Source organism: Euphorbia lathyris, chromosome 4, assembly GCF_963576675.1.
Source record: "Euphorbia lathyris chromosome 4, ddEupLath1.1, whole genome shotgun sequence".
Taxonomy (NCBI): Eukaryota; Viridiplantae; Streptophyta; class Magnoliopsida; order Malpighiales; family Euphorbiaceae; genus Euphorbia; species Euphorbia lathyris.
This window is the reverse complement of record NC_088913.1, coordinates 62,085,896-62,100,866: the sequence shown is the minus strand read 5'-3', so window position 1 is coordinate 62,100,866 and position 14,971 is coordinate 62,085,896. Positions and strand designations below refer to the sequence as shown.

The window sequence follows — 14,971 nt, the reverse complement described above, 5'->3', positions numbered from 1 at the left end:
AATGAAGAAAAATTATAAAAAGGGATCCAAATCAGTCGATTGAAATAAATGATGAGTCAATAAAAATAATAATGAAAAAAACGTTGTTCGAAGGAACCGTGGAGACCGGTTTGATCGAATTCGGAAATCGAATCGAGATGACGGGCGAATCGGTTCCGCGAGTGAAATCTTAAATCATCTCGCCGAGTTCGGGGTATTTCACACCCTTTTCTTATTAATTTTATTATTAATAAAATCTCGGGATGATAGAGGGTTTTATTTTGGTATTCGAGCAATCCAAAGAATATATATATATATATGGTTTTGTAAAAGGATCAATTTTATAAAAGCTAATAAAATCGGTTTTGACGAAAATCAATCGTTATTGATTTTGGTTGTTTTTAGATGTATTTTATTTAGTTAAACTTATTTATTTTTTTTAGTATATATAAACGCGGCCCCGTCGGGGCCGGTATTTACGTCACGGACCGTTGGACGGCCCGGCCCAGCCCTCCCTGCACTTGGCATTCGGCCAAGTGCAGTAAATGCACTTGGCCGAATGCCAAGTGCATTTGTTAGCTTTTATTTATAAAAAAAAAAATTAAAAAAATGAAATAACAAATAATAATGATAATGATAATAATAATAATCATAACAATAAAGCTATCTAGCTTACCTAAAAATAAATTATGTTTAGGGCTCCATATGCCTATAAATAGGATGGAGTCCCAAGGCAAATAGGAGGGAGAAAAAACCCGAACCCCTGGAGAAATTCGACGAGATCCGAATTCGCCCAAAAAACCGACTCAAAACACTATCAATCGACTTGATTTGGCATCTCCATTACCGATTGAGAGGTAATAATCCGAGAAACTAGACCCGTTTACTCTTTCATTTCATTCTTTATTACGTTTTTATTGTTTAGATCTACTCCTTTACTCTTTTATTTGCACTTTTATTGCTTAAACTTGTCAAATTAATTTTCTTCTTTCATTCTACAAACACTTGAGTTTGGATCTAAAATAAAAACCTCGTTTTATGTCCCAATACGAACCGTGACCCCATTTAGGGGTAGTTCGGGACTAAAACGTTGTAGATCTAGATTTAGAAAATGTTTTAATTAACGTTTTAAAATAAAACATCGTTTTGGGAGTTTCCGTTATAGACTATGACCCGATTCGGGTAGTTCGGAGGCCAAAAATGATAGAATAGATTAGATCTAAAACTTTTGAATAAATCTGGAAACTGTTAAGAGCTGTTTCTGTAATTTCACTTTTTCTGTCGGTAAAGGCAGTTTACCGACGGATTTTCCGTCGGTAAAGCTGCTGGAATTCGGAAAAAATGCCTTTTTAACCCTTTTTTCTTAACTTTTTGATATTTGGTCCCTAATATATGTATATATAATTATGTAATTATTTTATTAAAATCATTTTGGGGTATATAACTAATAATTATCTATTATATATTTACTCATTTTGTGTTTGGGTATTATTTATATTAATCTAACTTTGTAAAAATATATATATGTATATATAGGTTTTCTTTAAGTCCATTTAAGCTATATCTAATTATTATTTTTGTGCATCGTTTGCTTGGCCCATTTGGGATGATTTATAAATGTTTTTGGATTATTAGATATTATTTTGGGTATTGATATTGGGATGTACTTTTAGGTGGGTTAATTTCCATATAGCTATTGTGTAAAAACTAATTTGGGGTTAAATGTTATTTTCTCATTCATGAACTTTATTCATTATTTTTACATGTTTTGAGTTAGGATAAAAAGCATACTATACTTAGTGTTATTTTCCTTTTTATTAGCATATATCAATAACTATAGTGCATATTATGTTTTTTGAGTTAAATGTTTTCCCTTATTTTTAATCTATAGGTGTAATATCCATCTTTTACTAAAAAGGTATATATATGTATATATTCCTTTTTTATTCTTTAGACATTTATATGTATATTTTAAATGGATTTTGTATGGTAATTATGATTTAATTTGTTGTGATTATGATAAGTAAAGGTTCAATTGAGTGAAAAAAGGGAAATAAACCACAAAAAAAGAGACTTCAATTTGATTATTTAAACTAAAGAGTTTTTTAGAGATTCTTAATGTAAATAAAAAAGTTTTTCGTCGTTTTAAATCGCTTTCTAAAAATATCACGTTTTAAAACCTTAATTCGTTCCAATGACGGATTAAGCGAACCTTGTAATTAAAATCGTTTTCATTGTAAATAATGAAGTTTTGAATCGTTTTCCTAACTAAACAGTTTTATACAAAATGAATGAACTTGTATGCTTAATCACGTTTTTGGTTAAAACTTCTTGTTCAAACGTTTTCAAACGCTCGAGTCGTTCCAACGGCGATTCGAGTCGATGTCATGTAAATTAACGGGGTTTTGAAACGTACCTAAATCGTTCCAACGGCGATTAAGGTACAAACCATGTAAATAAACTCGTTTTTTGGGGAGTGAGATTAGCTTAGAGTTAGTGTATAGTCTAAAGCATAAAATCACACTGTGAATAAATCAATTCTCTCTTCTCCCCCTCTCTCTCCTGTATACTTTAAATTTATGCAAAATGAGTGATTCTTTACTAAAATGGATAACATGCTCAAAACGGTTTTCAAAGCGAGAAAGAAAAGGTTTCAAATGAATTTTAAACTTAAAGAAATATGCGATTAGTCCTTTATCGCCTAACACGCTGAGTAGGAGGCCGGTAGTTCATAACCGGGCGATGTCGGGGTGCCTAGTAACCTTTCTCCGGAAAGGAGCTAGCCTTCTCGGCTCGTACCTAAGTTTCCCGAACCCTCACCGGTCTCCCGCAAGGGATCGGTGTTCATTTTTCCATTCATGGGTGGCGACTCTTCCATACTCCGAGCTCCGGTCCTGCCGAGCAGCTTGATTCCACGATTGGTTGCTTTCGGTGTCAATCACCGCTTACGTCGCCATGAGGTGTCCACCCCCGATCCGCCCGGGCGAGGCCGTTCGGCACCTTGTCTAACAACGACGTTAACAACTAGAATTTTAATAACACATGTTTTAGATATTTTTAATAAATTCCAACGGCATTTTCACATCAATTTGAACTAGATTTGATTTATGAAGATTCAAGATAACATATTGAACTTTTTTTTTTTTAAATTATGTATATCACATATACATAATATATTTATTTATATTAAAATCCGATTTAATTAACATATATAACATATATGCCAAGAAAATGAGTAATTAAATGATATTTTGTTTATATAATCTACTTATCATACGTGTCACATATACTAAGAAAATAAGCATTAGTACAATGATGATTTAAAGGTATTATATACGAGGTGAATATATTTATAAAAATAGTCTTAAAAGGTAATTAACTAACTAATTTGTATATATTAAAACTACACTAATTAATTTAAATTATATATAAAAAATCAATAAAAGTATGCTTTAACTTAATTTATTAAAAAATACACACATATATGAAAATGTACAAAATGAAATGTTCAAACTTAACTAATTAATTTATACTTTTAGATTAACAAATTAAACAGGTTACCTAAACATGCATTTAGAAAATAAAAACTAATGCTAAACTTAATGAAATATGTATATATAAAATAAAATAAAATAAAATAAAATAAGACTAAATGGATTAGATGGGTGAAATGAACAATATGAGGGCTAGATTATAATATGAGGGGACCTAATTACACGAAAAAAATGTTTGGGGTGGAATTTAAAAATTAAATAAGTTAAAGAGGGGTAATTGTAATGCGAAGGGGCTTATTAGAATTCTATTTAAACAATTGGGGCTCAATGGAGACAAGGGATCTATTTAAACAATTGGGGCTCAGTGGAGTCAAGGGAAGGTGTAATTAAAGAAACATTGAAAATGCATAAACAGTGACATCACTATAATCTATTAATATACTAAACGCTGGATATTAAGGTTGCTGATGTGGCAAATATTTAGAGCTAGAACACTGATATGTAATTTTTTCCGAATTTTAGATTATTATGTATTTGGAAATTTTTTAGATTATTTTAGTGCCAGCGTTACGGTTGATGATGAGTTTTGCTACTTTCAATTTCAATCTCCACAAACCCATGTCTAACATCTTTCTCAACTGCTTCCCACAAACCCATGTCTACCGATTTCTTCCCGTAAATTGGTTTGTTAGACAAAAAATTTTAGGGTTGAATTATATCTGCTAACATCCTGCCATCAATTCTCCCTCAACACATCAGTTTCAAGAATTCAATCTTATCCAGTTTCGGATTCCTCTGTTTTACTTTCTCTTAAGGGTGAGTTTTCTAATTAATTTGCTTTAAAATTTTAGGTTATCCACTTTTGCAGACTCTATCCTCAAACTAGCTTCGTTTTCTTTTACCTTCTTGTAGGGTTTCTTTCTCAAACTGACTTCGCATTTTTTAATTTAAGCACTCATTTTCTTCTCTCTTTTTTTTCTCAATCATCCTCTAATTCGACAATGAGAACCACATCATTTTCATCCCCGTTTCATGATGGTTCATTTAGTTATAAGATTGGTACTACTGAGCGGAGTTTGAAGTTAGGGTTTGAAATGGGGGATTTTGGGTTGCTGGTGAGTTTGCTTGTGATTGTTGTCTCTCTGTATTTTAGTGATTTGGTTTTTTCTTTGGTTATGGTTTCTTTGATTTGTTTTAGGTTCTCTCAGATGGTTTGAATCTTCCTCTACTCTCTTTCGTGGCGACTTCACACTGGTTAGTTTGCTTCTGATCAAATTTTTCTTAGATAGTTTCTTTGATTTCTAGGTATTTAATTTTATATGGATTTCACGTTGCTGGTTGGTGAGTTTGCTTGCGATTGCTGCTCTTTCTATATTTCAGTGATTTGGTTTTTCCTTTGGGTATGGATTTTTTGATTTGTTGTATTGCTGGGTGGCACTGAGTAATCTTAATTTGTAGTTCGAACTGGAGCAGTGGCTCAATTAGTTCAATGTTTTCTTAAGAGGTTTCAGGTTTATTTAGAGTTTAATTCATACTTTAACTTGAGAATGCATTGTGGCTCTGCCCCCTATGGGTGTATTTTACTTGGCTCTCTCCCAATTTAGATGTTTGACTACAATTGCATTAGCCTCTTGAGAATATTTATGCTTGATTTCCTTTTCCTTCTGTTTTAAGATTTTGGGTAATGTTTTTTCACTGAATTATATTAACATGCAGTTAATTCAAATTGTGCTAATTCACAGAATACAATCAATGGAATCAAGTGGATTTGCAATTGGTTATTTGCTTCTATATTCCTTTTGATGATATTGTTGATAATTGCTTATGGATATGACCAACGGTTTCACCTCCCTATGCATTGAAGACATTCTGGGGATTCTTTGTATTCCAGAATCCAACTTCAAGGATTATGGTAGAATTTGGTACATTGGCTTGGGCATTAAACATTGATTTTCAGATTTTTTATTTGCTTCTATATAAAGTGACCTTTCTTATATACATTTTTAATAAAGTTACTTTATTTGGTAAGCCTGCAAAGGTAACAATGTATTTTATTATTCTCTGTCTACATTTTCATATATGTTTCTCATTATAACTTCATTTGGATATATTGAGTTTGATTTATGATCTTTTTTTATGTCAATCAAAATGAGCAACTTCTATTGCGTGGGAGGCCAACAAGCCTTGGGTAAATGGTAATAGAAGATATGTAAGTGGCTCCATCTCAGGTTGGTGAGGTCTGAATCAAGCTTATTTTCACTACTCTGTGCTAAGAAATGATTTTATGCATAAGGACATCAAAAGTTGCTTTCTATTTCTCTTATCTTCTTCTCCCATTAAATACGGTTTCAATATGCATCTTTATCAATAGTAACTTCATTCTGTCCTTTAGTTGATTTTTTTTATTGAGTATTCAACAGATTTGAATGCTAGATTTTTGTGTCAATAATTGTTTATGCAGACCATTTCAGTGGTTTTAAGGTTAATTACTACATGGAACTAATTAACTTATTTTTGGTTATAGTTGTTCGAAGGTCACGATATCTCTTTAAATGTTGTTTGGTTAGATATATCTTTAAATGTTGTTTAGTTAATTAAAATTATGGTGTTGAAGGAAATATGCTTTCTAAAATATTCAAACTGAGTGCAAGTATGTTAATATATTAATATATTTTCCTTGATGTTTTCTCATGCAGGAAAGCTCAAATTTGCATATCAAAATATTTTTGGCCTCTCATCTTTTTGGTGATAATCATTTTGATAATATATAGTTAAGTAATCAATACCATTTGTTTTTACTACCTTCATACTTTTTTTTTTTTTTTGTATAAATTATACTTCTAAAAGAATAATTTTTTAGGACTTATTTTATATTAATATTTAATAATTTTCTACTTTTTTTATATTTCTAAAAAAAACCATTAAATGAAATATTCATAATATCATATAAAATGATAGGTACATCCCGTGCATTGCACGGGGTTTCATGCTAGTATCCAATAACAATTGAATATATCTCTTAAGATCTCTCTAATATATCAATAATTCTTTTAACGATTTTTCCCTTAAATTTCTCATTGTTCATCTATATTTCTCACTTCCTCTAATTATTTAAATTTCTTATTTCAGAATTCAGTTTTTTTTTTAATTTTCCCTATTTCATCTTTTATTTATCTATCCGGAATAGAGGGCGAGCCTTGGCGCAACGGTAAAACGTTGTTGCTGTGTGACCAGAGGTCACGGGTTCGAGTCTTATGAGCGGCCTCTTGCCAATTAAATTGGCAAGGGAAGGTTTGCCCCCAATACACCCTTGTGGTGGGACCCCTCCCCGGACCCTCGCTCAGCGGGGACGCGTAATGCGACCGGGCCGCCCTTTATTTATCTATCCGGAATGTTATCTCCTTAAACTTGAACTGCTTTATCTTTTCAAAACCCACTTTCTATCCATGATTCACTCATCTTCCTCAACTACTTCTTCTTATCCATTCTCATAAGGCTTATTTTATTACCCAGCAACCAGGCTCTTCTTCCTAGCTTCCGATTTTTGTACCACAAGTGCAGGTAAGTGCAATGATAGACTCGAGAAGCATTTCAATTTGATCGCAGTAATCTAATATTACAATTATAATTCTCTGCTTTAATCTTTAATCTTCACATTGTATTGTCGCAGGCAATGGTGGAAAAAAATTGCATTATAAAATGACAAATATTACAAAAAGATACAATGATGATGGTGGAAAGAATCAGGTATTTCATTCCTTTTCCATCAAATGATTTTTCCTTACTACCCTTATTTTGCTAGAGTTTATTATTTCTTCTGGGATTGTAGAACATCATTTTAATGGGCTATCACAACTGCGGGGATTCAATGGGTACGATTATTTCTCTGAACTGATGTTTTCTATTCATTTATCCAGTTTGTTTACTCTTTCTGTATTTCTCCATTGGGGATAATGGTTGTTGATTCAATTGAATTAAACTTTCTTTTTCATCTGATTGTTTACTACGTTTCATTCAATTCTTACTTTTACGATTCAATTCTCTCAAATTTTAATATTGTGGTTTCTAGAACATCATTGATGCTGTGAAATCATAGAATCAATTTTCTTGTGCAAAAGACAATATGATTCGTATTTTACTATCTCCTTATTTTTTAGATGGTAATATTATAAAAGTTATGTGTTATATTGGATATGGGTTCAATAAGGTGTTTGCAATTTCTTCAATGTGTTTACATTTTCTACTACATTTTTTTGCTATTCAGATAAGTTATGGTTTGTGAATTGCCATATAACAACGTGAAGTACATCAGAATAAAGCAATATCAAGTCTAGATATCAGTTTTGGCTAATTGATGAATTTCTTTTGCTTTATCATTGACTCTCTAGATTGATGATCTAAACAGGATGGTGGTAATTCCATCATCTTTCTCTTTCGATTGATTTTAATTCGTTCTATCCTCCTAACATCTCTCTTTTTCTCATTGTTTTCAATCCCTATCAAGTTTCTTCTCTCATGTAACAACTTAAGGGTTGCCAAGAGGATGAAATCTTGGGAGATTAGCATTGGTCAAGACTTATTCCCTCTCTCTCAATTATTATGCTATTACCGTGGTATGAGTTGTCATTTATGTTTAGCTAGGCATCTGATTGTGTATTTCTTTGTTTTAGCAAATTCTCAGATTGTTTTGTTGATATGCAAAAAAGGGTCAGATTGAATGGTGGAAATGTTCATTTTGCTTATGCAAGTTTTGTCTCAGGATTCATTTGATGGCAAAGAAAAAAAATCACGGGCACTTGATGGTATAATGGTATGCTCAAGCATGGCAAATACAAATATTCAAAACCTCAATTGGAATTGATATTATTGTACTATTAATATTTGGATGGTTGTATGGTTAATGGAGAATGACCAAAATGTTGGTATTATTTGATTTTTTTTTGTTTTAGATAGGGCCATCCCAAAGGGATTGATGGTTAATGTGTGTATTGGCAAAATGTTGAAATTAATTGAAATTTTTGTCATGCAAAATGTTGAAATTAATTGAAATTTTTGTCATTCTTTTTTCTTTTCTTAAAGGTTTCATGGGTCTTCATATCCTAATTTGTTGTAAGTTGTGTTGTGTAACAAGGAATTTACCCATTTTAATAGTATCATACAACTTGTGATTTTTTTTTATCTAGCTCCTCTCCTAAATTACTTTTATGTTGTTAAAGTCAATCCATTCTTTTTAACAACTCTCATACATAAATAAGTTTAAAAATATTTGACATTAATTTTTCTTAAATTATTTGCAGTAATAAAAAAAACTTTGCTTTTTTTGGAACTAATACACACATATATACATAGGTTCCTTTCATGAGGCGTATAAATAGAAACTTTTAATTTTGTTGAGAATAAAAAAACCAAATACATTTAAAAGCAAACATGAATAATTTTTTTTATAATAAATCAACAAAACATATAATTATATTTAAAATTCATGTTTAATTTATTTTTAATCCTGGTTTAACGATCATCAATTTCCAATTAACCGGAAACAACTACATCTCATGGCGAAGAGCTGTTATTCGCGCTCTCACTGTCAAAGAGAAAAGCAATTTCATACTTAAGGATGAAGAAGTACCAAAAGAAGGCTCAGCAGATTATCAGAAATGGCTTAAACAAGATTGTTTAGTTACAGCCTGGATAATCAACAGCATGTCTAAAGAGATTGCTGAGGGTTTTCAGTATGCTTCAACATCAGGAGAATTGTGGACAGATCTGGAACATCGCTTTGGCACAAGCAATGGACCTATGCTCTACAAAATTCAAAGAGAAATAGCATTGTATGTTCAAGGTAATGCTTCTATACTTCAATATTTCAACAAACTGAAACGTCTGTGGGACGAATTGAGTTTTCTAACTCCTATTCCCAGTTGCCATTGTGAAGGCTCAAGAAATTGTGACTGCAATGCTTTTCAGCGTATGGCAGAAACACTTGAGGATACCAAACTGATGCAGTTTCTCATGGGTTTAAATGAAAGCTATGAACATGTTAAGAATCAGGTTTTATTGATGGAGCCATTGCCTAACATCAATAAAGCTTATTACATGTTATTAAAAGTAGAAAAACAACATGAGATAGCAATTGATCAACATATAGAGGTAGCAAACATGGCACAAACTGGAAGGAAAAATAATGCTGCAGGAATAGGAATAAAGGCAATTCTAAAAGTGATAAACAATGTGACCATTGTGATATGTCTGGACATACTAAGGCAGAATGTTTTAAGCTTGTTGGATATCCAGAATGGCACCCAAAATTCAAGCAACAACAACGTTTTCAGAAGAAGAACAATACTGGGAACAAGTCAGGCAACACTAGTTATAATCGAGCAAATGCAGTACAATGTGGTAATATAGATGTTGCGAATGAAACTGGCACCGATTATGATAGTATTGAAGAAAATGTTAGTGTGAAACACATGTTAAATGAAGTTTACAGGATGCTTAAAGGAAAAGATAAAGAGGTAGCAGATTCACCAATTCAACATCCAAACAACAACATGGATTTCACAGCTTCCGCTGGGTTTTCAGGTATGAAATATCCTAATGGTCAATTTACATTGTGCTAGATTTTGGATAGTGGTGCCATTACACATATGTGCTCAGTTGAATCATTATTCAATGTATTGAAACCTACAACTCATAACCAACAAGTAATCATGCCAGATGGAGCTATACAGCAGATCAAATCTGTTGGAAATATCAGATTATCACCCAACATTGAGTTGGAGAATGTTCTATATGTCCCAAGCTTCAAATATAACTTGTTGTCCATAGGACAGTTACTAAAGCAGACAAACTTAACAGTAATTTTTCAATCACATTACTGTTATCTGCAGGATAAGGAAACTGACATTATCAAGGCTGTGGGATGGCAGGAAGATGGTCTATACATCTTGGATGAAAGATCTTTTAGTGAAGAAGAGATAACTAGAATAAGAGATTTTTGTTTTTCTAGTGTTAACACATCTGTAGTTTCTGATATTTGGCATAAACGATTGGGCCATGCATCTTTTGACGTTTTGAATCATATTAGTAACATAAAGGCTACTTGTATTTCAGAAAATTGCAATGTTTGTCCCTATGCAAAGCAGCACAGACTCCCTTTTTCAAGAAGTTCAATAACAACAAGTGCTAAATTTGAATTGTTACACATTGATTTATGGGGTCCATATAAGATAGCTTCTTTTACTGGTGCAAGGTACTTTATTACACTAGTAGATGACTATACAAGGATGGTTTGGATTGTCTTATTACAGTCAAAAACACAGGTTGCTTCTGCTATTGAAACATTTCTGAACATGGTACAATGCCAATTTGATACACATGTTAAAGTCATACGCAGTGACAATGGAACTGAGTTTGTAAACTCCAGTTGTCAAACATTATTTCAATCCAGGGGCATCCTGCATCAGACAACTTGCATTTACACTCCTCAACAAAACGGAGTGGTTGAGAGGAAACACAAACATTTACTTGAGGTAGCCAAGGCTATTCTGTTTCAATCCGGAATTCCAACTACATTTTGGGGTGAAGCAGTTCTGATGGCAGCATCAATAATTAATGTCCTTCCATCAAGAATCCTTAATTGGATATCTCCGCATGAAAGGATGTTTAACCAAATACCTGCTTATGATAAATTTTATGTTTTTGGGTGCAGGTGCTATTACTCAGATACTAGACCAAATAAAGATAAGTTCAGTCCTAGAAGCCATTCTGGTGTGTTTATGGGATTTACTCCTGGAAAGAAGGGCTATAAGGTTTTCAATGAGTCTACTAACCAAATGATTACATCTCGAGATGTTCGGTTTGTAGAAAACAAGTTCCCTTTCTTGATATCACAGTCAATTATACCTCCTGTATGCTCAAATTCCCAACAGCCCTTAATTTCTCAATCCATTCCTCGAACAAATATTCCCTCAACTCCACCCGATGCACTATCAAACACCTCTCTTCCACCTGATCCACCAAAAACAACAAATATTCCCAATCTTCGAAAATCCACCAGAATCATTAAAGCGCCGACTTGGTTAAAGGATTTTGCTGCTTGTCAACAAGTGCAGAACGAACAAAGACCAACTTCTGTCACAATTACAGATGATCACAAGGCCTTTTTTACTCAACTATTGCAACTAAAAGAACCTACTAAATACGAGGAGGCAAAACTCCAACCGGAATGGGTTCAAGCAATGCAAGCAGAACTACAGGCTTTAGAAGAGAACCACATATGGGACATAGTTCCATTACCAAAAGGGATACGACCCCTAGCAGCTGGATGGGTTTATAGAATCAAATACAAATCAACAGGAGAGGTGGAGAGGTGCAAAGCAAGGTTAGTTGCTAAAGGCTATAACCAAGTGTATGGAGTTGATTATCATGCCAGTTTCAGTCCCGTGGCAAGACAAGTTACAGTTAGAACTTTTCTAGCTATTGGTGCTGCACGAGGATGGAATATAGAACAGATAGATGTAAATAACGCATATTTACATGGGACACTTGATGAAGATATATATCTACAAGTCCCCCAGGGATATGATAAGGTACCAAATGGGTATTGTTGCAAGTTGGTTAAGTCTCTTTATGGGCTTAAACAAGCTGGTCGTCAATGGCATAAAGAGCTATCATCACAACTCTTAGCTTATGGTTTTTCTAGATCAAGGAATGATCACTGCTTGTTTACTCAAGTTACCTCAAATTCATTTCTGGCAGTGTTGATTTATGTAGATGACATCCTTGTCATGGGTTCTGACTAATTTCTTATTCAAGATGTCAAGGATTATTTACATTCACTGTTCACTATAAAAGACTTGGGTCCAGCCAAGTATTTTCTTGGAGTGGAAATGACAAGAACAAGTCAAGGACTACTGCTTACACAAACTAAGTACATCAGAGACATGTTAGTCGATGCAGGGCTTGAAAATGCTCAATCAGTCACTAGTCCTATGTTAATTGACTCCACTCTCTTATCAGATGCAAGTGTCACATTAGATGATCCTGGCATATATAGAAGATTGGTAGGGAGACTACTCTATCTCAGTTTTTCCAGACCGGACATTGCATATGCTACCAACCAACTAAGTCAATATATGCAAAAACCATGTCAGCATCATCTGCAAGCTGCTCTTCATGTTCTCAAGTATTTGAAGGGATCCATGACATGTGGATTGTTTTATCCAAAGGACTCTGATATTACACAAATAGTTTCTTACTGTGATGCGGATTGGGCAAGGTGCAAAATAACGAGGAGATCTTTAACTGGATTTTGTATTATGATAGGCAATTCATTGATCTCTTGGAAGACAAAGAAGCAACCGACAGTGAGCAAGTCATCTGCTGAAGCTGAGTATAGGAGTATGGCAGTGACCTCATGTGAATTAAAATGGATTTCTTATCTGTTAAAAGATTTTTGTCTTCAACCAAAGATGCCAATTCCGATGTATAGTGATAGTCAATCAGCAATTGCAATTGCTAAAGATCCTGTCTTCCATGAGAAGATCAAGCACGTTGACATTGATTGTCATGTTGTTCGTGAACATATTGCAAATGGTTTTGTTTCATCCTCATTCATATCTACAACAGAGCGAATTGCAAATTTATTCACCAAACCGCTAAGCTCTGCTCATATGCTTCCTGCTTTGAATAAGATGGGTTTTGGAAGGATAGATTCATCTTGAGGAGGGGCTGTTGGAGTTACAAGATGAATTGTTAAAGCAGTAAACATTAGTTTTGCTATTGTTAACTAGTAGTTAAGAATTTGTTAGTTTTGGCGGGATTATTTGCTTTGCTGTCAACATGCTTTAGTCATGTTAAAGGTAGTATATAAACCTGTACTGAGAAAAGGATTAAATATAATGAATTCATACTTCCTTCTATCATCTGTTCATAAAAACCGTTAACCGAAAAACCTAACCAAAATTAATGGTTAACCGGTTGTATGGTTAACCGATTGATATGGACCGGTTTCGATTTGGATGGTTAAAAAACCATTGATAACGGTTCGGTTAATTTATTTTTTACTTAATGGACCGGTTAACCGAACCGTACCCACCCCTAATTAGAACTTGTGAGAGGGGCTTTCTAGAAAGAGTTGGACAGTATATCCTTCCAAGTATTGTCAACTCTTCTAGTTGTTTTCATCTACTGCGAAACCTGGTCCTTTGCTTCCATTTTCCATATAAAAAATCTCACTATGAGAAAATATATTATTCCATCTAGAACACTTATTTCTCTCTCTCTTTTTTCTTCCTTTATATATACTTTTCTTAATCTTCGTCTTTCACCATCCAACACTCACAATTTACTCCATCTTTCCCATTTTTCCCCTTTCGATCTCTAAACTTTAAGATTCAGTAGTGCAATTGGATTTGATTAAAATGGAAATCACCATTGATGAAGAATTCGAAGATGCTCTTTCCTTTTGTGATCTTCCTCTCTTTGACCAACGAATCGAATCAGATTTCAGTACTGATGATTATCTGAGCTCTTCTTCAACCCAAGATTTCTTTGAATTTTCTACTTCTTCTTCGCCGTCACATCCAAACTCTGCCGCCGATAGTATCATTTTCTGCGGCAAACGCATTTCCCCCAAATCTCAAGTTACGGCTGATTATTATCTAACAAAGAACGGATCAAATAAAAAAACAGCAATTAATTATTCAGCTGCTTCATCTTTGCCGCAGCGGGCCAAGAATGGAAGCAGGAAGCAGAAAGTAATGATTGGATTGGCTAAGATTCCGTCCAAAATGGAGCTTAGTGACTTGAGAGAAAGACAGATCAGGAGGAGTACTATTCCGCCTCCTATGTTCCCGACGGTGGTGAAGGGTGGTGAATTATCGGTTGTTTCCGGTAAAGGAAGCGGTAGAAAGAGTCGAAGCTGGGGTCTGCTGAGACCGTTCAGGTGTGGGGCACAAGATCTAGCTAGCACGATGGCTAGGTCTTCTTCTATTAGTTGCCTTCGGCTGGCCAGGCCCTGGTTTGACTAGCTACAGTACAGTTTTGCATTTTACTAATTTCCTCCACTTTTCTCTATTCTTTTATTATTAGTATTATTATTATTGTAAATTACTAAATTTTAACATTTTTTAATGCAAATTTTAACTTATATTTAATGAAGTAGAAACCGATTATTTTGAAGTTTTCTTTTTAACGTAACGAGAGAAATTTCAATTAAAGTTGAATATGGCACATAAAATGTCACAATAGTAGTAGAAGGGTAATCCATAAAAAAAACAATATAAATCTCGATGCTAAAAAATATTAAGAGGTTATTTTACAATCATTCAAAGTAGTTTTGAACAAATTAATCGTTTATTTAAACTTCTTGTAATTTCATGATAGAGATTTTAATATGCTTAAATTTAGTTGTAACTAGCTAAATTTAAGAAGTGTTAATATCTCATATTGGTTAACGGTGTATAAAAGTTATGAATCATTTATGAGTGTTCAAGTTG

At 33.5% G+C, this 14,971-nt stretch overlaps 2 protein-coding genes across 15 annotated transcripts; both read left to right on the top strand.

Moving 5' to 3' along the window:
- Nucleotides 1-3,954: 3,954 nt before the first annotated feature.
- On the top strand, nucleotides 3,955-8,488 carry LOC136226230 (uncharacterized). 14 transcript variants are annotated; one of them, XR_010687649.1, is made up of 9 exons: nucleotides 3,955-4,588; nucleotides 4,672-4,727; nucleotides 5,216-5,682; nucleotides 6,170-6,243; nucleotides 6,987-7,034; nucleotides 7,144-7,220; nucleotides 7,303-7,345; nucleotides 7,978-8,086; nucleotides 8,233-8,488. XR_010687649.1 is itself a non-coding variant. In XM_066014586.1 (8 exons), exons 4-8 carry the CDS (start codon nucleotides 5,666-5,668, stop codon nucleotides 8,188-8,190), a joined length of 429 nt encoding a protein of 142 aa, XP_065870658.1. In that variant the 5' UTR covers nucleotides 3,955-4,289; nucleotides 4,522-4,588; nucleotides 4,672-4,727; nucleotides 5,216-5,665; the 3' UTR covers nucleotides 8,191-8,488. The 14 variants fall into 14 exon arrangements, 11 of the variants coding, with proteins under 11 accessions (XP_065870658.1, XP_065870655.1, XP_065870660.1 ...); XR_010687648.1 differs by having other exon boundaries at nucleotides 7,303-8,086; XM_066014586.1 differs by lacking the exon at nucleotides 7,303-7,345 and having other exon boundaries at nucleotides 3,955-4,289; nucleotides 4,522-4,588; nucleotides 7,978-8,488.
- A 5,181-nt stretch (nucleotides 8,489-13,669) lies between these two features.
- Nucleotides 13,670-14,651, top strand: LOC136226864 (uncharacterized). Its single transcript, XM_066015537.1, has one exon. It carries the CDS (start codon nucleotides 13,895-13,897, stop codon nucleotides 14,501-14,503), a length of 609 nt encoding a protein of 202 aa, XP_065871609.1. The 5' UTR covers nucleotides 13,670-13,894; the 3' UTR covers nucleotides 14,504-14,651.
- Nucleotides 14,652-14,971: the final 320 nt, after the last annotated feature.